The 21471-nt window shown below is 52.4% G+C and overlaps 9 protein-coding genes across 9 annotated transcripts; 5 read left to right on the top strand and 4 right to left on the bottom strand.

The window, feature by feature from the left end:
* Window positions 1-334: 334 nt before the first annotated feature.
* On the top strand, window positions 335-1905 carry CONPUDRAFT_166537 (uncharacterized protein; the record flags this gene model as incomplete). Its single annotated transcript, XM_007771988.1, has 5 exons — window positions 335-493; window positions 550-708; window positions 763-1043; window positions 1102-1156; window positions 1218-1905. The coding sequence occupies 5 exons, from the start codon at window positions 335-337 to the stop codon at window positions 1833-1835; spliced, it is 1272 nt and encodes a 423-aa protein (XP_007770178.1). The 3' UTR covers window positions 1836-1905.
* Window positions 1906-2090: 185 nt separating this feature from the next.
* On the bottom strand, window positions 2091-2971 carry CONPUDRAFT_138039 (20S proteasome subunit). Its single transcript, XM_007771987.1, has 3 exons — window positions 2740-2971; window positions 2377-2662; window positions 2091-2305 (listed from the first exon to the last, which is right to left on the bottom strand). The coding sequence occupies exons 1-3, from the start codon at window positions 2888-2890 to the stop codon at window positions 2158-2160; spliced, it is 585 nt and encodes a 194-aa protein (XP_007770177.1). The 5' UTR covers window positions 2891-2971; the 3' UTR covers window positions 2091-2157.
* Window positions 2972-3252: 281 nt separating this feature from the next.
* CONPUDRAFT_138038 (uncharacterized protein) lies at window positions 3253-4817 on the top strand. The gene is made up of 4 exons (XM_007771986.1): window positions 3253-3420; window positions 3496-4129; window positions 4195-4477; window positions 4582-4817. The coding sequence occupies exons 3-4, from the start codon at window positions 4394-4396 to the stop codon at window positions 4759-4761; spliced, it is 264 nt and encodes an 87-aa protein (XP_007770176.1). The 5' UTR covers window positions 3253-3420; window positions 3496-4129; window positions 4195-4393; the 3' UTR covers window positions 4762-4817.
* A 1048-nt stretch (window positions 4818-5865) lies between these two features.
* Window positions 5866-6786, top strand: CONPUDRAFT_58544 (uncharacterized protein; the record flags this gene model as incomplete). Its single annotated transcript, XM_007771571.1, has 5 exons — window positions 5866-6250; window positions 6307-6364; window positions 6427-6519; window positions 6574-6643; window positions 6709-6786. 5 exons carry the CDS (start codon window positions 5866-5868, stop codon window positions 6784-6786), a joined length of 684 nt encoding a protein of 227 aa, XP_007769761.1.
* A 3396-nt stretch (window positions 6787-10182) lies between these two features.
* CONPUDRAFT_106542 (Aldo keto reductase) lies at window positions 10183-11607 on the bottom strand. The gene is made up of 4 exons (XM_007771985.1): window positions 10974-11607; window positions 10665-10918; window positions 10468-10600; window positions 10183-10375 (listed from the first exon to the last, which is right to left on the bottom strand). Exons 1-4 carry the CDS (start codon window positions 11544-11546, stop codon window positions 10355-10357), a joined length of 981 nt encoding a protein of 326 aa, XP_007770175.1. The 5' UTR covers window positions 11547-11607; the 3' UTR covers window positions 10183-10354.
* A 1107-nt stretch (window positions 11608-12714) lies between these two features.
* On the top strand, window positions 12715-14347 carry CONPUDRAFT_58828 (ribonuclease H-like protein; the record flags this gene model as incomplete). The annotated part of the gene is made up of 6 exons (XM_007771600.1): window positions 12715-13070; window positions 13124-13229; window positions 13372-13420; window positions 13479-13700; window positions 13760-14144; window positions 14212-14347. The coding sequence occupies 6 exons, from the start codon at window positions 12715-12717 to the stop codon at window positions 14345-14347; spliced, it is 1254 nt and encodes a 417-aa protein (XP_007769790.1).
* Window positions 14348-14631: 284 nt separating this feature from the next.
* CONPUDRAFT_138035 (uncharacterized protein) lies at window positions 14632-16622 on the top strand. The gene is made up of 2 exons (XM_007771984.1): window positions 14632-14920; window positions 14989-16622. Exons 1-2 carry the CDS (start codon window positions 14717-14719, stop codon window positions 16405-16407), a joined length of 1623 nt encoding a protein of 540 aa, XP_007770174.1. The 5' UTR covers window positions 14632-14716; the 3' UTR covers window positions 16408-16622.
* A 145-nt stretch (window positions 16623-16767) lies between these two features.
* Window positions 16768-19328, bottom strand: CONPUDRAFT_155235 (kinase-like protein; the record flags this gene model as incomplete). Its single annotated transcript, XM_007771983.1, has 7 exons — window positions 16768-17419; window positions 17467-17537; window positions 17589-17696; window positions 17751-18077; window positions 18132-18221; window positions 18271-18723; window positions 18786-19328. The coding sequence occupies 7 exons, from the start codon at window positions 19326-19328 to the stop codon at window positions 16768-16770; spliced, it is 2244 nt and encodes a 747-aa protein (XP_007770173.1).
* Window positions 19329-19745: 417 nt separating this feature from the next.
* On the bottom strand, window positions 19746-21309 carry CONPUDRAFT_126287 (DnaJ-domain-containing protein). Its single transcript, XM_007771982.1, has 5 exons — window positions 21232-21309; window positions 20956-21179; window positions 20818-20893; window positions 20254-20683; window positions 19746-20198 (listed from the first exon to the last, which is right to left on the bottom strand). Exons 1-5 carry the CDS (start codon window positions 21302-21304, stop codon window positions 19817-19819), a joined length of 1185 nt encoding a protein of 394 aa, XP_007770172.1. The 5' UTR covers window positions 21305-21309; the 3' UTR covers window positions 19746-19816.
* Window positions 21310-21471: the final 162 nt, after the last annotated feature.

Raw genomic sequence — 21471 nt, 5'->3', positions numbered from 1 at the left:
TTGAGCCTGATCTGAACTCTGCGGACGTATTTATCGCTGGCAGTTTGTCGGTAGTTCAAGACTTGACAAACCTTGCAAGGTCGCCGATCAACTTTCTCGGAACGCCAGAGTCCAAAAACCACTATCTACCTATAGAAGAAAGAAGACCTATACCGAAAATGTGGTTTAAAGATAGGGCTTCACTCAGTGGGCTCCATGAAGCACGACTCGAAGAAGCGAAAGGTCGATACCGGAATGAAGATTGGGTTGGCCCCTGCTCAATACATACTGAACCGTACTTCAGGAGTGCCACTTTCAGGTGCTCGGCGGTGAGTCGCGTCGGGAAGTTTTTCCCATGCCTGCTGCTCACATGGCTGCCACGAGGGCACCCCACCTTCCCCGCTTGTATAACGATCTCTCCGAACTTTCCCCAAAGCCTCCCTTGGTCCTGAAGGCCATTACGTCCTATCCACCGATTCAAACTTTCAATTGCTGCTCTGCTCGGCACTCGCACGTACGTTCTCTTCAGAAACATATCATTGGACTTTCCCAGGCTGCACTAGCACCCAGCCTGGCGGAGGGATGACGATCACTATCTTGGATCTGCCCACCGAGCTACTCGAGCTCATTCTTGGCCCCACAATCGCTTCTGCGCACAATGCACCCGCAAACATTCTCTGTGTGTGCCGTCGATTCGCGAGCGTTGGTCATGCGCTGCTCTACGCGAACGTCCGCTTTACTGCACCAGGACAGCTCACCCATTTCGCTCATTGCCACACTCAGCATTCCGACATAGGGGCTTTCTTAGGCAGCAAGAAGACTCCACGAACGCTCGAGGTCGACTTTACGGGAAAAGGCGCCGACTTGCTAGTGTGGAAGGGCTTGCGAGACGTGCTGAAGGCGATTTGGGAATCCGCAAGCAAGTCGTCAAATGAAGAGGGCGAGGACAGTCGGTATGATAAGCAAACAGGTCGATTGCACCTCGAGGAAGTGAAGCTTAAGCTGCATTCATATGCTCGCGACACGAGCCTGCACTGTCTTGAGGGTGCTCTTTCGCTCATTAAGTAAGTCCTATCGCTGCCTTTGCTCGTCTTATCTTTCCCTCAACCTATACGCTTTTAGTCCCGAGAGATTCTCCTGGACAGGGCCCGACCCCGAACATCATTTCTCCATCGCAGTAGGCTCGCCCTTATCAGCGCCACTCCCATGCTGATAAGAAACTATGTTTCTTCTTTCAGATCGTCGCGCCCGTCGCCCAGAGCCTCTTCTCCGCCTTTGGCACATGGACGCACATCCGACACATCAAAGTGACAAACATCGCGTTCCCCTTCCCCGCCGCCGACCCTCCCCCTGGCACCGTCCACGCGCAAACGGCCTTCCACATTATCGCACATTCGCACTCCCAATCGTTCATGCACTCTCATTCGCAGTCCAGTGTACAACGAAACGCGGCGATGCAACCTCTCCTCCCAGCCATGCCGAACCTCGAGAGCGTGTACATTGGTCAGGCCGCGTTCCTCTCGCCGGCTGCCGTGGCTGCGATGTTCCTGCGTGCAGGTATGATGCCCAAGTTACGCAGTGTGCGGCTCGTAGACGCGTATAGCGAGAGCATCTGGGGCGCACGAATTCGTCGTTCGGACGTAGAGCGTGCTGCACGGAAACTTGTCGGTGCACAGAAAGATAGAGCAAGGGATGAAGTTAATACGGACGACTCGCAACCCATCATGCTTGAGGCAGAGGCGGAGTCGGAGGAGGTTTTGGAGAAGGTAAGGGAGGTCGTTTCGTGTGAGAGGATGACGGAGAGGATTATGGGAGGGGACCGCGTGGAGGGTTTGGGAAATGTAATTCTTCTGTGATGGAAAGCATCAGTGTATAACACGTACGATGTACCTGGGCATGCGTGAGCCAACGAAAGTTTTGATAGCCATTGACTGCGGTGGGGCGGCATATCCTGAATCTTAGTTAATTGACCTTACAAGAATGTCGCTCAGGGGCTAACATCCAGGCATCAATGTCCGAACGATCTCTCGGTATCGCAGAACGATCACAAGGAGCACGGATGCAGGTGGAGTCTGCGAGTGCAAGCACGATACGGACATCGTTGCGATAATGGGGTGGTGTTGCCATGCAAAAACTAAACAGAAGAAAGGGTTGTAATGGTACATCGTGTGACGTCTTTCAAAGCTCTACTTCTCGGGTGCCATCCTTGTCGACCACCTTCACCTTGTACTTGCCCGGACTTACGACGAGACGCTTGGACACTTCATTAATGCATCGTCTGAGCGTGTCAAGGCCCTCTTCAAGAGAAGCTTCGGGGTTGTGATACCTATACAAGGCCGTCAGGTTGGTTGGACGGGGATGGTTTGTAGTAAGAGTATATGCGAAGGTACCACTTACCGATCAAGCAAACTCAGCGCAAAGTAGCTCCCATATCCGTGCGCACCAAACGGTACCTCAACGCTGGTGCCGAGATAGTCGATCCAATGCAGGCTGGGCGAATGCGTGGCCTCGTCATAGCCGCCGACGAGCAGGTTGACCTGATACGGACTGCGGGAGCGCAGCGAGTCTGCTAGCGTGCGCCGGATCCACGAGGCAGCTGCAGCCGGACGGAGTGGGTAGAGGTTGCGGATCTGGTAGAGGCGGATGTTGCGCTCGACATACTCGGCGAACTGGAGGGTATCACCTATATGCGTTTGGAGAGTTGGAGTGGAGTGAAAGGGTTAGTCACTTGTTCGTGCATCTTGGGCCCTATATGCGCACCTGGTTCGCCAGAGTAGGCCATGAGGAGGTGTGGGCTGAGCGTCTTGATCTTGTCCTCGTCGATCTTCATCTTGACGATTGACCGTGCGGCGGTCGTGTCGGCCGCGATGATCACATAGCCCTTGCCCGTAATTGCGAATGATGTCTCCATGGTCGATGATGCAAAAGAAAGAGGGAGCGAGACAGGTAACTGAGAAAGGGGTGGAGGTGGAGGCGTACGCGTCTGTAGACTCTGCACCCAAGGACGCGCGTCGAGGAATTGCCTCCAGATTATCAGAAGTGATTACGTAATTAGCTGTTAAGCCCATATCTAGTTAGCCAACGCTCGATTGGGGAAAACATAACCTTTGTCTCTTTGTCTCTGTTCAATCGCCCACATCTTCACCTTTCCTTTCGACGTGTCGCCAAGTTGATACATTTGTGCGCATCATGCTCGTTCTGCACCGCCGAGCATACATGCAACTCAATTAAGCCTGCGGTGCTGAATTTGCCTTCACCACCGACGCATGAAGAGTTGATGTCGATCCACCCCGCAGCAAGCTCTCCACCTGAACCTCGCCTAAATCATGAGCAGCAAGGACGCTGGTGGATACACCCTCGATCGCACACGTAGTCATCTCAGCTCTAGTAAGCTAAACTACACTGTCGCGCATCATCATTACCAGGGTTACACACCATTTGGTACGCCGTGCCATTGTAGTCGCGATAGATTGGACGCTCACGGACGCACGACCATCAAATTACAATGTCAATAAGCCCTGCTTCATCGTCAGCACCGGGCCGCTCCCCTTGGGTGGGCTGCATGCGCGGGAACCTGTTAGCCCTTGCGACAGACACCGGTTACCTAGAACCTAGCCGTCTGTCCGCGACCATGGTCATCGAGATGTTCATTTGCACGCAGCACAGCTGTCGATGAGTCGTCTGAGTATTGTATGGCAATCACTGATACAGTAACAGCCGCGATGGGAACGTCCCCCGCCGACGGTTTCTGCCGACCTCTGTAACGTCGTCTTTGACGGCGATGACATGCGAACAGCCTCCTCGGGTATGCAGTCGGCCCAGCCCTGGATTAGTCTCTCTCACAGATGGACTGTTCATCTAAGCCCTGTTCCTGGTGAACGATTATTCCGGCAATAGTGATGCGCTGGTGGTAGGCCGTTAGGCAAGCTCCAGTTCCGTTCCGTGCATGCAGGGACGGAAATATGCACAGTTGATGCAGCAAATCGATCGCGGAAAACCCTTGGACCCCACATGAAAAGAGTGCTCAGCAACGAGCTCATGATTGTGAGACGATGCATCGAGGCCCCTGAAGCCCGAGGGACGTTGATCTCCAAAGTCTAGAGTTAGCCACGGTTCTCAAATCTCGATAGCACCAACTCAACTATTCTTGGTGAGCTCGCATTTCATGAGTGCATGAATCTATTATTGGCTGTCGCGAGGCTAATCTTTAAGAAGAACAGAACACGTTTTCTCGGGAAGATCCATATAACTCACAAGACGCGAACGGGCGCCACGACGAACACACTCGCCGCTAAAGTGCTAGAATGGAGCACATTGACATCGCACCATCAATATGTGCCCTTGCTGTCCCGGTACTGGGTAACCGCGCGACACAGATATTTTGGGACCTTGCTGGCCCATCCAGGTTGCGCATATGACGTGTCCGGAACTTGGTAGCACCAGTATTCACTACACCTACGCGCGTCGAGAACGAAATCGCAACAGCAACATTCATTATGTGAGTTGTCTGGTGGCGGTGCACCCCTTTATCGAGGACGTCCGCAGAAGGCGTACATAGTATGCCCATACTCACGACCCAGTGTTGCTGATAGAGTGGTCCAGGTTCGGGTGCATGCTTGGCCGAGAGCCGCAATCCAACTTGCCACGTCACTGGCACTATGGAATAAGAGTTGTCGTTCTCACCGACGGACGACGACACGAGAGGGCCTTGGAGTATGCTGTTTATTCATAGCTGACCACATGCTAAACTTAACAATGTTTCACAAGCTTCTCGGTTCTTGATCGGAGTACAAACAATGTTACTCACCTTATCTTACGCTAGACTGATTACTAGGTACCACATACATTGGCAAGAACTGCTATGGCGCGTCTATCACCTTCATGAGCCGATCTCACATCAGGCGTTGTTGCGGTGGTTCTCCGCCGAGATCCCTAACAATCTGTATTTGACGACTCTGACGGCTTTTTCGTCAGATGTCCCTTGGCTCCTCATATCTTCTATGGAGTTTGCCGTGAGTGCGCGCTCTCATGACGTTGCCGTAACCGGACACGTTTGAGAACCGCACATTCAACTCTGGAGTGGCAGCCGCCTTCGCGGTCAGCGCTGCCAGACTTGTGTTTTTCCCGACCTGACGTGTCCAAATTTCGATGGCCATCATGGGAAAAGTACGCTTCGGTATATTCACAAGATCAGCTTTCCTCCATTTGTAGCAAGACACGAGGTCAGACCTTCTGTAGGAGTCGTTCCTCAATGGCGATTCTCGTCCAGACTGGTAATCGTCCTGTTATATGAGGTTCTTCTTGTATTCTTCCGGCCGTAGGTTCACATCTACCATCCTTGGTCGAGATCGCGGATCGTGCTTTTGCCGTTTGGTGAACTTGACACATAGCCGCCGTAACCGCGACTGGGTACTCACGAACATGTTTGCAAGTTAATGAGTACCGGGCCGCCATGACGGGATGATTCTCATCTCTGTAGGCAAGGCAACTTATCGGGGCCCTTTGCTTTACTATAATGTGCCTGCGGAGACCGCGTGGACCCTTCTTTCCCGGCCAGGTGCAGCGCAAGACGCGAGATCCTCTTGTCAGCTGGGTGAGGGGACGGCCGCATCGGAGAAGGCGACATGTCGACATGCACGGTAGGTCCTCCGCCATCGACAGTTGCACGGAGTCCGATCTCCCAGATTCCACTCTAGCGCTGGATGGGAGAACGGCCCACGATACGATCACCAAAAATATCCACGCGGAATCAAGATTCCTTCGCGGAGCGCAAGATGGAAGACGCATAAATATTGGGCACTCGGTCGCCCAGTTCTCGACAACCTGATTTCACTTCTGTCTCGCTTTCTCTTGTAACACATTCGGCGACCCTTGCATTTCTTCGACATGTCTTCGAGATCATCGACTGCTTACGCTAGCGCCTCCCCATCCTACGAGTCATACACTCCCCGCTCGCAGTCCCGTTCGTCATCGCAAGTCGTATATGACATTTCCCCTTCGTCATACGGTAACTCCTCCACCAAGAGAGCTTGGATAGACCCTACTTCACTTCCCAACTGTGGCGACGCTTCTGGGATTCAAGGAAATGTTTCCCCGCATATCAAGCAACTGATCGTGAACACTTTCATTGCGTATGGTGCTGGTGACCAGCTCTGCTTTGGCCACCACGTTGCCAAGGCCGTCAAGTTCACCGAAGTGTCTGTCTCCGAGAGCACCGAGAAAATGGGTCGCATGGAAGCAACCACTGTCGCCGAGGTTATCGTTGCCAAAAGTAAATCCATTCGCTCTACGAGTACTCTCGATTGACCATCTGACGACGTTATGCAGACATGCTCAATGGTGCTGGCATGCTTCATGGCGGCTGTGTTGCCTTCTTGATCGACAAGTAAGCACTTCTGAGCTAGGGTGTGCCACGCGATGCTCATTGCGACTCCATAGTTGCTGCAGCACACCACTAGTTGCGCTTGGCCTCGTCCAAAACGTGAACGGCGTCGGCGTAACCCAAGCTATGAACATCATGTTCCACTCCCCAGCCCCTGCGTGAGTTACGATCATGTCCGGTCACGATCGCCGCTCTAAACGCATGCATTGCAGTGGATCGTGTCTCAAGATCACAAGTACCTCAATTGCCCTGGGAGGACGCATCATGAGCGCGCGCTGTGAGGTACATCCGATGCTTGGCCTCGCTCAGATCCGCCGACAGAGGCTGACCTTCGCTCCGTGTTCTAGGTCGTCAATAAGAGCACCGGCAGCGTGGTAGCTTCCGCTTATCTCAACAAAATGCAGCCCGCATCTGCCAAGCTTTAGACACGCGAATTCTCCCCCATCACTTCATCTTCCTTCAAGTTACGCACCCTCGTCCACGCATTCGCCCATCTCTGTCTACCGAATCTCAGTATCTCATGCCCACGTTACGACTCGAAAGCCCCTGAATCTTGATCTTCTTGGAATTTACGTTTTGCAGCTTGGACGGACCCTCATGCTAAAACAGTTGAACCGCGCTGTGTCAACTGACTACCCCAACTTATTGTATCATCCATATACCCTTCTACTCAACTCGCACCGATGACACATTATGTACCACCCTTAATTTATCATATGTATACCTGGCCTCATTTTTTGTTGTCGACACACATCACTATAGACATTGGAATTAGACGAAATGACATTGACTTTTACAATCGCATATGTATGACAGCGCAACTGTGTGATTGATAGGCGGTGGACATTGCCAGTTGCGCCGAAATTATTTACCTCCGCAGATCTTTACTGGTGCCGCTGACAACATTTGACAGACTTTGACAGGGGAAAGATTGACATCTAGTGACACCTGTGCGTGTCAGGAATCAGGATATTGCTACTGCTTCGGCCAAGCTTCGGAGAGATTGTCGCATGCAAATTCAACAGGCCGGGTCAATCTGACGGAAATATCTTTACTGTAAAGATACCAAATCCCTACTCAGAAATAGCCGAAAGGCTCGGCGGCTCCGCGACCTCGTTGATTCTGGTATTAGTTCGTTATCATCGGAGCTGGTGGGGCACCTTCACGCTAGTAATAACTTGACGCCCATCTAACTATGGCCAGTGGTGCCAGATTCGCATGCATATGGGACGAATTGGATAGCCATGATATTCACCACTGTGAGGTTCAGTCCCACAATATCGGTGTGGATGCTCCTTCAACGTTCAACGCTGAATTGCAGCAGATTACTGATTTCACTCAGGCTCTACGAATGAGACGCTGGGATTTCTGGAGCTCTGGAGCTTTCGAATCAGAAGCTCATCCCATGTCTACAAAGAGCGACAGGAACCGCACTGTAAAGAGACCGGAAGGATTATAATACTTTTTGGACTGAGAATTGCTCCAGCCCTGCGGCTCATAGCAAGAAACAAGACAAGTTTGGAGCGAGTTATAATAGGTGCTACTCACCAACCTCGGTGGACTGTTGCCGCCGCACCTCATATTGCTCTCGACTAATAAGGATGACGAAACTCATTGATCTATCCTCGTGGATTCCTTGCATATGGCTAGGTCTTAAAGCTTGAAGTACCTAACTAGTTAACGATTATAAACAGCTCCCTGCCGTCCGCGTCAGTGACAATCCATAACTCCCAGATCACCGTTTGCCCGCATGTCAACCTGGCTGTCTTCATCTTTGCGCCGCTTTAATTGGGCGTTTAGAGTGATAAGCTTTAAGATATCCCGAAGAAATTCTGGGACGATACTGCTCAAGAAGGATTTGAACGCCCTATAGGATGGTTCGATATGCCAAGCCGCCCGTCCCAGCCTCCACTGTGATGGTACAAACCTAGTCCTTTCATTTCCTAAAGCAAGGTTTGAGGGAGAAACCAAACGACAAGCCTTCTTGCGAAAGAGACCGCTCTTCGATCCAATCGTGCAGATGCATGAAGAGCATCTCGTCCATAAATGACGCACGAAATTCTCAGGGTGGACACGAGGATCGCACGAGATACGGGAGTGGAAAAGTTTGTGGGAAACTGAGACAGCGGGTACCTGTGTGAGATGAGTGGACTATGTAATGGCGCTTCACCGGAATTTGGGGACTGTGTTAAGATGAACTGGAACACGCGGCGCTGACTCTGGTACTCCGTTGAATGTGTACTGCATTTTCTTACCCCAGACTGCTGGACAGCTCCCATATAATGCACATGCGGATTCTTTACAGCGTTCATATCCGCCCTCAGACGACCCCTCCCAGAGATACTGTCACCAAAGTTTCCATTTCCCGAGAGCACCTACTTAGATCCCTAAATCTTTATTCAAGATGGTATTCTAACAGCGATATCACTGAAATAGGCACCAGTTCCTGGTTTCGGACATTGTGGGAGTATGCAGATCGTGATGAGAGTAATGTGTACTACAAGTAAGCTACAAGCATAAGGACAGTATACCGCGTTAACAATGCAAATAACATGATCTCCTTGTCATAGCCTCTGCTACCGGCTTGTAAAGTTTTGTAAAGCCTCCGTGGCCCAAATCCATCCAAGCGACAGTTCTGAAGGCGTCATGAATTACGAAATGAACCTGCATGAAAAGTCTACCGTAACAGCCTTATTAATTTCTACTCTATAAGCCCGACCATGCAACCGAAGTCAATTGGACACTAAGTTAGCACTTAGTCTTGGATCCGCACCGGAACTTGCCCGTCAGCGCCTGTACGTGGCTGAAGTAGCTGCTTCTGAATGAGATCCGCTGCCGTTTTGAATACGTATACTTTGGATGTTCCCGATGATGATCACCGAAGCATTAAGATTCTTCAACAAGAACCTAAGCTAACTCAAGGACCTAAGTATTATAAGCTGCCTTTTGTGGTGCTGGCACGGACTGAGTGTTCCTACATTGCTACGTTGAAGGGGTATCATCAGCGCGTCATTATATGTCATTTCCTGGAGACTCATGATTCGTTACCACTGAGAACCACCGTCGAGGCTAGAGTCCATATGTAAGCGAAGTACTACTTGCTCGCAATTAACTCCCGCGTTACGAGCCACACTGCTGTCAGCTCAAGCTATTTGTGCGCTATAAGTTGGTGCGTCATTTCTTGGGGAATATAGGGACGAGCTTGTTCACTGTCATCAGTTCTTTCGCACTCACCAATATCGCGCCTCGCGCTCACATTCCTGACTATTTATTCCCGAGAATGTTAACATTTTCCGCAATTCGTTCACTCTTTCAAGTCTCAAGATCTCAAACCTAGAGTTCCTTGTCCTAGACCTTCTCCGTGAACCTCAATTTGACGACGCCATGCTGGCGAATCCGTCAAAAAAAACTTTGGGGATTAACGCCATTTGGCCTTTGGGTAGATGCGCTATGCCAAAGAGGATGAAAGCAGTAAGATTTACCTTACATGACCTGATTTATTTGCTTCGTCGCTGCCCTCATCTCTAGGAGCTCGTCCCTGACGTCAACATGGCTACCTCTGCGAGCATGTACGTAGATTAACCGGCCGTTGCAGACCATGGTCACACCGAGCTAACCAAGTGGCAAGCACTTAACTCGGCGCTGCGTAAAGACGACGTTGAATGCATCATACGTACATCAGTCTATGTGGCGCCATAATTGCGGTGTTTCCAATGGAGGAGACACGCACCTTGGGCACCAAGACATATCAAACGAGCCCTGAGAACTGGAACACGGTAGGCGATATGCTCACATGCTTCCAGGCTGGTTGAGACCATTGTAATAAGCCGGGCGTTGTTAACGTAATCAAAACAATACGTTTCAACCTACATCACACCCAGAAAGATGTTTCCCTGATGAAGCATCCTTATAAAATAGAGTGGTGCAAAAAATGAAAGGAGATAGGACTGTAGATGATACACGCGTATTACCATCGTACCTTAGGCAGCGTCATCAATCCTTCCACATACCACCCTAAAGAGAAGTAGATGTCAGCGATGAGAAGGATGGTACGACCACAACGAATGAAACGTGCGAGAGAAACAATAGATGATCTTGTTACTCACAAACCAATGATATCCACGGAGCGAGGGATCTGAGCTTCCCGCATCCTCAAGCTGCCTTATCTCCTCGTCCGATAGGGGCTTAAGCTCACCCGTGCGTACGAAGTCCCTGGCCCTTTCCGAGTTGCTAGTTGTTCTATACACGTTGTGAGCATCAATCCCGACTCTAGTTCTAACCAGAATCTTGACGAAGGACCCACGTAATGACCAAGATCCCCTTCTGCTTCAGCCAGAGGTTCAATACCTGATTGTCCGTCACCTGGTAACCGTTCCTCTGAGAGTATTGATCGGTGACGGCTTTGACCTTATCCGTGATGCGCGTGGCACCACTGGGGAGGCTCCCGAAGAGTGGACGAAGCCCGCCGTACGACGCGGCGACGATGCCGTACTCCTTTCCAAACTCAACCGCGGCTCGTACCTCCGGGTCTGCCCAGGAGTGGAGGTGAAGCTCGATCTTCACGGTCCATCAGCACTGAAACGCCTACATGAGAGCAAATGGAGAGGCTCACCTGGTTGACAGCGGGCTTAATCTTCACCTCGCTCCCCTTCGGCCCGATAAGCTCCTCGAGGTGGCTCTTCTTGAAGTTGGACACCCCTATCGCTCTCGCCTTTGGGTTCGGCCCCTCCGTGGTCTTGACCATACTCTCCCACACCTTCCTAAGCCCCGGGCCGCCGTTCTTCTCGAGGTGGGAAGCGGGCGAATGAATCAGGTACAAGTCGACGTAATCGAGGCCCAGCTTCTTGAGAGACTTGTCGAGGGCCTCCTCAGCGGTCTCTGCCTTTGATCCACCATATTTGACCCCAGCGAGCTTGGTTGTGACGAACACGTCCTTGCGGGTCACTTGGTTCTGCGACTTGAGGAACTGCACAAGTCCAGCGCCGAGCGTATCCTCATTGCCATACATCTGCGCCCCATCGAGATGAAGGAAGCCCGCCTCGAGGGCAGCAACGACGGGCTTGGTGGCATCGCCATTATAAAGGGCGGTACCGGTGCCGAAGCCAATCCAAGGAACGATAGTCCTCCCGTCGTTGAGCAAGACAGTAGGCACACTGCCGTAATGGGGAATTGGAAGAGATGTCATGATGAAGCGACGATGCTCAGGGACGGGGGATGCGGGTGAGGTTTAAGATCGACTGGTGTAGATGGCAACCGTCCGAGGGAATATATGTGGTGAGAAGGAATGGTACCAGGTGACTAAACCAGATAAAAGGCCACACTGGCACTGGCTGAGTAAGGACCTATTCCGGGTGAACAAGGTAAGCACGATGTGCTTAGTGATTGCATGCCACAACCTACAGGTGAGTGAGTTATTTACATTCGACGTCTGTCCGTCTGTCACCAGGAAAGTGCACGCTTGTGCACGCGTACCGTAGCTCCGCATCCATCGCCAGGGCCTAAATAGTGTACTACTTTGCGTCTTTCGTGAGTCGTCGGTGAATGGCGTCGGGACTATGTGGACGGTGTCCTGATCGATGACGAGCGTGACCCAGGTGACCACCCCAACACGTCAACAAACATCAACAACGCGTCTTGTCCTTGTCCTCCACCGCTCGACATCCGATCCAATCCCCACCTTTTATCAGCTGGACTTGCACGATCATACACGTATTTCTGTGAAGGTCCCGAAACGGGGGTCTTCATGCTAGGGAGGGCGGCGCTCAAGCGGACCATCTTGGCTAGCGGACTTGCACCTCCTTCACGAAACAGCTCAGTCTTGCCCTCGACGTCAACAGGAACGTACGAACACATGTCGAGGACCCTTCAGCGATTGCTCGAAGATGATCTATCTGACAGCTCAGTCGAAATCATCGAGGAGCCTAATCCGAGAATGGCGACATCTAAGCAGTACGCCCCCCTTGTTTCCCCTTTACTATATCCGGCTAAGTTACACCATCAGCAATGCTCAACAACAAACCATACAAGGCGCTCGTACGGATAAGAAGGTCCTTAAACCTTCCCTCGAGATGAACTCGTCGTCAAAGGTGGCTGGATCTGGTTTAGGGACGAACGGCAGCCGAGTGAAGCCGAGCGCGTTCAAGAGATCATTGTCGAGGTACGCCAGCTGTCTTCTCTCCAACAACGGTAGCCAACCAATCCAACGAAATCTCCATAGTCCTGATAGCTTCTTTGAGGACAATGACCACGAACCAGCACAGACATCAGTTACCAAGCGAAGGTCACCGAAGCAGCCGTTACGAACACGCGCACGGTCTTTCAAGTCACCGTCATCCACCTCCAGGACCGTCTCGATGGGGACACTACCATCCAGCGCCGTGACTTCATCGATTGCATCTTCGTTTAGTGCAACGGCCCCCTCATCTTCGACATCTCACCCTCAGCTGTCAGTCCCGCCGCCTGCCATCAAGAGGAAAACCAGCGCATCCGACTCGTTGCCAGGTCAGAGACGTAGGGTGGATGAGCCGGTAGACGCAACCATCTCAACGGTCCCGAAGCAGCCTTCGAGCGCCGAAACGACGACTCCAGCCCCCTTAGTTGACGAAGATCTTCCCGTATATTCGTTTACTGACTACAAGGACCCAGACCCTGCCGTCGTCTACATACGCGATGAGAAGGAGGCAGATCGGCTTGTCCAGACGCTTGAAGGGTGAGCTTCGTTCTAGATCAATTTGTTGTCCTCCTTATAAACATCTCCCTCAGTCCTCTTGGCTTCGACATGGAGTGGCGAGTTTTCTGGAATCCGTATAGTCAGGGACGAACTGCCCTTGTACAGCTCTGCGATAAGCGGACGATCTTGCTGATTCAAGTCAGCGCCATGCCCCGTGCGTCGCTACGTTCTTCTATGAATGTTTCAATCTGACTATCTGAATTTGCTTCAGAGTTCCCGCGGAAGGTGGTAGTGAGCGTGCTTCGTATTGTGACATTGACATAGCCTGATAAATAGAAAGGAAGTCATTGAAAACCCCTCTATCGTGAAGACGGGAGCAAACATCATGAGTACGTGTTCCACCGCACGCCCTATAACACCCCTAGTGGTGCTAACTACAATTCCAAGACGACGGCGAGAAACTTTTCCGCGACTTTGGCATCCGCGCTCACGGCCTTGTCGAGTTGGGCATGTTCGCCAAAGTAGCAGACGATGAGTTTATGAAGACGTATTCCCGACGCATCGTCGCTCTTGCGAAGATGGTCGCGATGTACCTCCGCAAGACGCTGGCAAAGGGTGCGGAGCGCACGTCAAACTGGGAGCTGGTCCTCGACAGTAAGAAGATCGAATGTACGTCGTACTTGTTGAACTTCAACGCTGAGTGAGTTTACGTATTAACAATCCTTCAGACGCCGCCAACGACGTACACTCCGGCTGCCTCGTCTATCACCGCCTGCTTGACATCGCCGCCGAGGCAAATAAGGAAATCGACATGTCGGCCGTGAAGCTTGACGTCAGATCGAGCGCTGAGGCGCGCTTCGTACCCGCGAATACCACTTCAACATCGACGGCCAGCTCTGTCGCTGTCGATAGCGCAGCCAGCCAGGTGTCTACCACAAGCGCCAGTCGGACAGCAAAAGGCTCGTACAATACCCCTCTGCCCGGAGATCCGCCACGACCGCAGTGGATGAGGGCGTATAACATGTGGCATCATCGTGACGTCCCGCTTAGCGAGATGTGCTCGTCGCTGATGTGCGGAGGCCGCGTCGAGCCTCTAAAATCTGGGACTGTTATGTAAGTCCTTGGAGTTGACGTAGTCACGGGCAGATGTTACTGTATCTAACGCGCTCACTTCCCTCAGAGGATACATCGTCAAAGCGCTTCAAGCTGACCCCTCGTTACCGTACGACATCGGTCGCTTGACAGAGCTAGTCAAGATGGACGCTGATAGCTGGAAGCGCTGTGGTCCTTGGATATTGACCCAGGAAGCTCGTTGAAAGTCGGCGTGATTACCCCACACACAACATCAAGCTAAATTACCTTATTCTCTCTTTATCGGTGATTCTGAGGGACTGTTTGAAGCGTGCATTGCTTGCATGAGGTGTTCATACCTGCGATATAATCTTAGCCTTATTACTTATCACCGGGAACAATACTGGTGCAAAATACGGCCGAGCCGTTTGAAACTCAGTTGTTCCGGTCTTCGCCGTTGTTTGGAAAACCTAAGTTTCGTGTCGCCCTCGTAGGTCATTTGATCGTCGAAAGCTTGTGAGTACTCCACAGCATCTGAAAATCTGAAGTGCGACTATGGTTCGGACTCAACCATCACCCCAGACTTCCTGAGCGTCGCAACGACGCTGTGCACGATGCATGCTTGTCTCGAAGTTGCTGAGATGCGGGCGGCGATATGCAACAACGTAGCAGATCCTCCGGCTCTGCTAGCGCTCGCAATGACCTGCAGAGACTTCCGTGACCCGGCCCTCGATGAACTCTACTACGAAATCCACTCTCTCGCACACTTGCTCATGTGCATGCCACGAGATCTATGGGCGATCGAGACTACTGAGAATGTGAGGATTAGTTGCCTGGTTGCTAGAGTGCAAATTTCCATTGATACAGAAACTCCTTGCGCCCTTAGCACGGGCGTCTACTCTTGTTTCGTCGTGCAATGCTTCGTCGCGATTGGTTCATCCTGCAAACGTATGCGTGTCGCGTACGAATCGTGCATGTCAACTGGGACGTGGACAATCACCTGACTGTGGTGGACCCGAACGCTTTCGGTGCAGTGCAGGTGCATAGCGCTGGGGTCCTCCTACCTAGTCTGCGGCATCTCTGGCTCAAGACCAAAGGAGATAACCATCGAGGCTTGCTGCTGTGCGACGTTGCTCTTTTCCCCCATCTGTTCTTTGCCGCCTGTCTCAGGACGCTTACCCTACATGAAGTAAGGTCAGATTCAGTGCATGTACTGAGCGCGGCAAGCCTAGCCAGCCCGTACATCGAAGATCTTGATCTATCTATATGTGGTCAAGTCGGAGAAGATATCTTAGAGACACTAAACGACGCGGCGAGTAGGCTAACAAAACTCCGGGTCCTCAAACTTTCTCTCGTCGAATGGAAGACGACGTTACCAATCTTGCCTATTCTTACGGCTCTTGCACCTCTCTCATCGCTGGAGAAGATCCGTCTAGAATGTCACAATCAAGACAAAAGCAAGCCCACAAACCCCGGCTGCAACCTCGATACATCTCCTATCCCGCTGAAATCACTTAGAACCCTTGAGCTAACGGCTTCACCATGTCAAGTCATGCAAGTCATGGCTGCCTTGCCTGACCTCCCCCAGTTGACGCGAGTGCTTGCTACTTTCGAAGCGCTTCAGGCGGACGAGACATTCCACCAAGCCATGGTCACGTTGGCAAAAGCCCTTGCCACGTCCCCCGTCAGAAACATCGCGCTTTATTTCGAGATGTTCTATCTACCAGGCTTGCTCTCCTTCGGAGCACTTCGTCCGCTGTTCAAGCTCCACAAACTGAGGCATCTATGGCTCCTCAATTACCCCTGCCCCTCATTCGACAACGCAATGCTTGCAGAGCTTGCATCCGCATTCCCTGATCTTCGTAGTTTGTCTATGACTCTATGCATTCTACGAACAACCGATCCCGCGGAAAGTGCGACCAACGTCACGCTCGAAGGGCTCGCGACATTGCTCCGGTACTGTACCAAGCTTCAAAGGCTCTCCATGGCCGCCAACTTGACAGCGGCAGCCAACCCGGATGTCGTGTCAAAAACTGCGGTGTGGGTTAGCGAGGTACACCAGACCCAGCTTCAAAGATGGGAAGTGTGCAATTCCGTGATCGGCACGGACGATGTCAAATTCGTTGCCCGTACACTGACATGCATTGCTCCTAATCTTCGGAACCTTGAGCTTCCGGTAGGCGAGTACAGGGTCCATTGCAGAATAAACGGCGAGGGAGTTCGGTGCTGGAAGGACGTAGAGGAGCAGCTTGAAGATTACAGATTTACGCGGAGGTATTCTCGTATGCGAGTGGCTTCAGGTTGACATGTCTGAAAGATGACATTGGAGGGGCTGTCAGACCTGAGTTGTTGCCAGATGTAGCTATGCGTACGGTCAGATGGATAAGAAGGCTTGAAGCTAGGTGAGCGATTGGGACGTCCAAGACGTTGATGACATTACATCATTACGGCACTATACCATACTTCACTGGATACAATTGGTACTAGTAATATACCCAAAGGAAAATAACTCTATCGAAGCCTGCATGGTATCAAAGGATGCTCGCAACTACGTTTGACTTGGATCCACCCCTCCTCTGAGGGTGACTATTAAATGCGATGTATACAGCAGTCACATAGAATAAAAAGCAACTGGTACCCTCCACTAAAGAAACGACGACACAAATTAAACGGCTGAGATAGGCAATGCCCTCTCCAGAGATGAACTGTCCCGGGCAGCAGGAATATGCCCGAAGACCTGGCTCGCCCATGCAGAGAGCCTCTTGAACTTTGCTGAAGTCTCCGCGGCGAGCGAAGTGGTAGATGTAGCAGGCGTCGTGATACTCAAAGACATCGATGGACCGATAAACATCGACCCGGCGCCGACTGAGAGTGAACTCGAAAAATGCGTGGAGCTAGAAGGTTCTATGACCAACCCTATGTCGAGTGGGCTATCCGCGATGACTTCACTGCTAGAAGCGTCGGAATGGATGAAGGAAAGTCGGGATCCAGGTCGTTCAAGAGTATAAGGCGATGGAGAGGGCAGGAGCATATCGGGGAAGTAAGGATCGGTACGGGACAAGGAGGGTTTGGAGCGAGCGAGGTGAGCGCGGACACGCTTGTAGACTATGACGAGGCGGACGCGTGCTTTCCGCCGCCAAGAGGGTTCCATCATGAGGGGAGAGGTGTACGTGAACGCTGGTATGGGATCAATGTCTGCGGTGAATGGTAGACCTTGGTTAATGCAGTCGGAGGCCCGCATCGAGACGGAAACCGGCAGCTCTCTGGACGGGGTGTACGGCGGAATGGCGGTTCCCTTCTCGATTTTCGTCCAATCGCTAACACAACTAAGTCTTAGTTCGATCGAGAGAGGGTAACGACGTACATGTCACGGAAGAAAGGATGTCTTCTCATCTCTTCGTAGGATAGCCGATCCTCAAGCCCGTGAGTAAGCACCTATCGGATGGTTTAGTCTGAATTGTGTCTACCGCAGGCACTTGAACGTACCCTTTTCAAGAAATCCCGAGCGGAAACATCAATGTCAGTTGGTATAGGCATTCTCTCATGCATGACCCTGTTCTGGATCTCTGACGAAGGCGAAGAGCTGAACGGCACCTATCATCTCGACGTTAGCGCCATTGGTGGATGGTCAGATCGCACCACACTCACCGCTCCAATCAGCATCTCATATAGCAGGATACCCATTGCCCAATAGTCCACCGCGAAGCCATAGCCCCCTCCGCGCCAGATCTCGGGCGCCATATAGTCGGGAGTTCCACAGCATCGCGATGCCAAGTACGGCCCGAACGAGAGAGCTACTCCAGGCGTCGACATAAGATCTTGGGGTGAAATGCAGCTCATCAGGGGTTTAGTGAACACCTTAGCGAGGCCGAAATCCGCAATGACGACATGGCCTTTGGCGTCGAGGAGGATGTTGGCGGGTTTGATGTCACGGTGGATGACCCCTCGCGTGTGCAAAGAGCGTATGCCAACCAACTGGATGAAAGTGGGGTGAGCGAAAAGGTTTCTTCCGTAGCCGGTTCGACTTACAATCTCTGCGGCGTAGAACTTGGCGATGTCTAGCGGCACAGCTCCCCACCTCGCAATCTGCGTATCCAGATCACCTCCAGAGCACATTTTCTACGCATGCATTGGTATCAGCAATAATATGCTCGCGGAGGTATCTTACCACGGCCATGTAGTAATTCCGCGTATCATGGAAACTCGCCGCGAGCTGCAACACGTACCGCAGCCCCTCGGCTCTCACCATGCCCTGCTGCTCGCCGCGGATCAGCTCAGGTCGGACGTGGAACGTATTCGCCTTCGGGATAACCTTGAGCGCAAGGCATCGCTTCGTAACGCTGTCTTCGACACGGAAGACGTTTCCGTTCGCTCCATACCCGACCTGGCGGCGGAAGATGAAGTCGTGGACTGATACAGCACGGCTTACTCCAGGAGAATGCGGGGTGCTCAGAGAGACAGCCGAAGAATGCGATGCAGAGGATATAGAGAAGGTAGCGCCTGGGCTGCTGAACTCCACAGCGGTTGCAGTCCCTGAATCGGATCTGGCGTAGGTGGTGTAGTGTACAACAGTCGTAGGCGAGGGAGGTGGGAGGTGCCCAGATAGCTCGTTGAAGGTGGCCTGGTTCATGGAGAAACCACTGCATGTTGGCGACAGTAATAAAAGAGAGTTGGAGTACGCACATGCGACGTCGTATTGGCATCTTGGGTGATATGCGCCGACGCTTGTGAGATGTCAGGCCCGAGGTCGCGGATGGCATCTGCAACTTCTTCCGCGAAACGAGACTCCGAGGACACAATCCCGGGCAAAAGCGCGGGGGACGAATCGTGAATGGCATCCGCGAGCTCCTCCACAAAGCGTGATTCCGAGGCCGTGATGCCAAACACTGGCGCAGGGACTGCTCGGGAGACCTCGCCCGTGTTACCAACGTCTTGACGCTCATCAGGCCTGGACGAGGCAGCACCATGCGCCGGTCGGATGACCTCGAAGCCGGTCGACTTCTGATACCAAAAGCAGTCAATATTCAAGTTGGCGCAGAGGAAAGAAATAGACACGCCTCTTGAGACCACAACCCAGGAATCGCGTCCACAAACGGCATCTTCTTCAGCGTACGAGGGAACGCGAACATGGCCTGGGTCTCCCGAGCCGATCTTGAAGCGAGATGGAAGGCAGAGGATTAGAAGGGGCGGGGCTGACGAGACACATTCATCTCGACCTGTGCGCATATATCCATGTCAAGTGGGTGGCCAGTCTGGTTTACAACGGTCAGTATTAGAACATAACCATGGCCTCAGATGGAGGCTAAACGTAAACCTGGATGAGCGCCGCCTGGCAGCATGGCGATAACTTGAAATATCAGCATGCCTGAGGCCTCCTTATACTAAATCAAGACTATGTCTCCAATTGGCGCCCATTTGAAGTTCTCAATGAGATTGATGAAGGCAGGAGATGGTTGTATGCACTTGCTCAAGCGCTCAAGCGAAGTGCGAACAAGGTCACGCCCAATCACGCCTGTAATCCGCATCCGCGGAGTTTGCCGACGAGGTTTTCATGCGAGCCTGGCATTTTTGAAGGCGATGGGACCGTCCTTTGGATGGGTCTTGAAGCAATTGGCTCGCGGTAGTACACCTAATGATACCCATCCACATATATAGATGACTAGGAACAAAACAGGGAGGTCCATAATGAACGTAGGCAACACCTATCCATGAGCTCACGACGCATCAGCACCCTCCTCACCCGCACGCTGAGCTCTCCTCGCCTTTTTGGCCGCATTCGCAGCGGCAGCTTTTGCCTTCTTAGCCTCCGCGCGAGCAGCCTTCTCCTCCTCTTCTTTCGCCTTCTTCTCCTCCTCCGCCTTCTTCTTTTCCGCCTCCTCCTCCGCCTTAGTCTTCTTCGCCGGTCCGCCAACCTTCTGGTTCGCAGCCTTCTTCTTGGCCTCGCGCGCCTCCTTCTCCTCCTGTCGGATGCGCTTGATGCGGGGATCGACGTTCATGGCGAGATCGACGAGGTTGCGCAGACGAGCGGTATCATCCTTCTTGCGGCGAGCACGCTCGGACTTGTTCTTCTTCTCGGTGTAGCGTTTGTCGTCACGGCTAGATGCACGCCGTCAGCACTTGAGACAGCCAGAGCATATCGTAAACACCTCACCTGTCACTTCCCTCGTTGACCTCCTTGTCGAGGTACTCAAACGAGCGCCAGCTGTCGAAGTCGTACCAGAAGTTGTAGAACCCTTCGACAGCCGCCTTTCCGTCCTCATACTGCCCAAGCATCGGCACCGGCTGCTTCTTGCTGAAACGTGCCTCGCGTTCAAAGATGGGCACAAACGTCTTGAAGAACAAGGTTTGCTCCGCGCCGGCGTCCTTCTTGGTCTTGAGCAGCTTCTGGTACTGCGATGACGACGGGTCGTCCTCCTCCTCAGCGAGCAGCTCTGGGTCGACCGAATCGAACTGCCGGCGTCGCTCGGCGTTGGTAAGCACCTCGTGTGCCTTCTGGATACATTTGAAGAACCCGTCGTCGTTGGTGGTGTGCGACTGGCCCGCCTTCTTGTCGGGGTGGTGCTTAAGCACCTTTTTGCGATCTGGTCATTCGGATTGTGGTGATCGAGGGTAATAGGGGAGTCGAGGTGACGGTATGAGCGAGGGAGGATATTAATCATGAGCAACGTGAATAATCAGCGTATTATTTACGCGTGCAATGCGGGTGAAGACGTACGTGCGACCTTGATCTGGTCTGGCGTGGCCTTATAGCGAAGGTGCGACAGTCCGAGGACCTGATAGTGGTCTTGTTTCTGAAAATCCCATCGCCCCTTAGTATACTTGACCTTAGCAAGCGCATAATTAGGCAGCGAACCTTCCACTCTTTGGGGTCTTGCTGGAGCAGTTCGAACGGCTCCTCCTCCTCGCCGACACCAAGATCGTCCTCGCCGTTCAAACCATCGCCATTGAGCTCCGCGTGCCGCTTGCGCTCCTCCTCGACGTGTGCGTCATGAGCGTCGAAGGAAAGATCGTGGACAGTCCGCTGCACGTGGTGGAGGTACGCGCGGCCAGCTGGGATAAGTTTGCGCTCGTTCAATGCTGTTTAGCCGACTGTCAGCGAGTTTCTTGCATTGAAGGTGAGAAAACTGACATGATATCGAGCTCGAAGGGTCGGATGGAGGGTTCCAAGAGGCAGGGAGGGCAGGGAGGGAAATGGCAGCCATGGTTGATTATCTCGGTAGAGTTACCTTACGATCTATCGCTGAGTATATGCGCGCTGTGCCAACACGCAAAAAAAAATGACACAGCCACAACCTTAACCTTAGCCATCCACTTATTGCTTCCACGCCTTTCCATGCTTTTACAGTAGAGCGTCGGTTCGCAGCGGCGC

Source organism: Coniophora puteana (assembly GCF_000271625.1).
Source record: "Coniophora puteana RWD-64-598 SS2 unplaced genomic scaffold CONPUscaffold_8, whole genome shotgun sequence".
NCBI lineage: Eukaryota > Fungi > Basidiomycota > Agaricomycetes > Boletales > Coniophoraceae > Coniophora > Coniophora puteana.
This window is presented reverse-complemented; position numbering and strand designations above follow the sequence as displayed.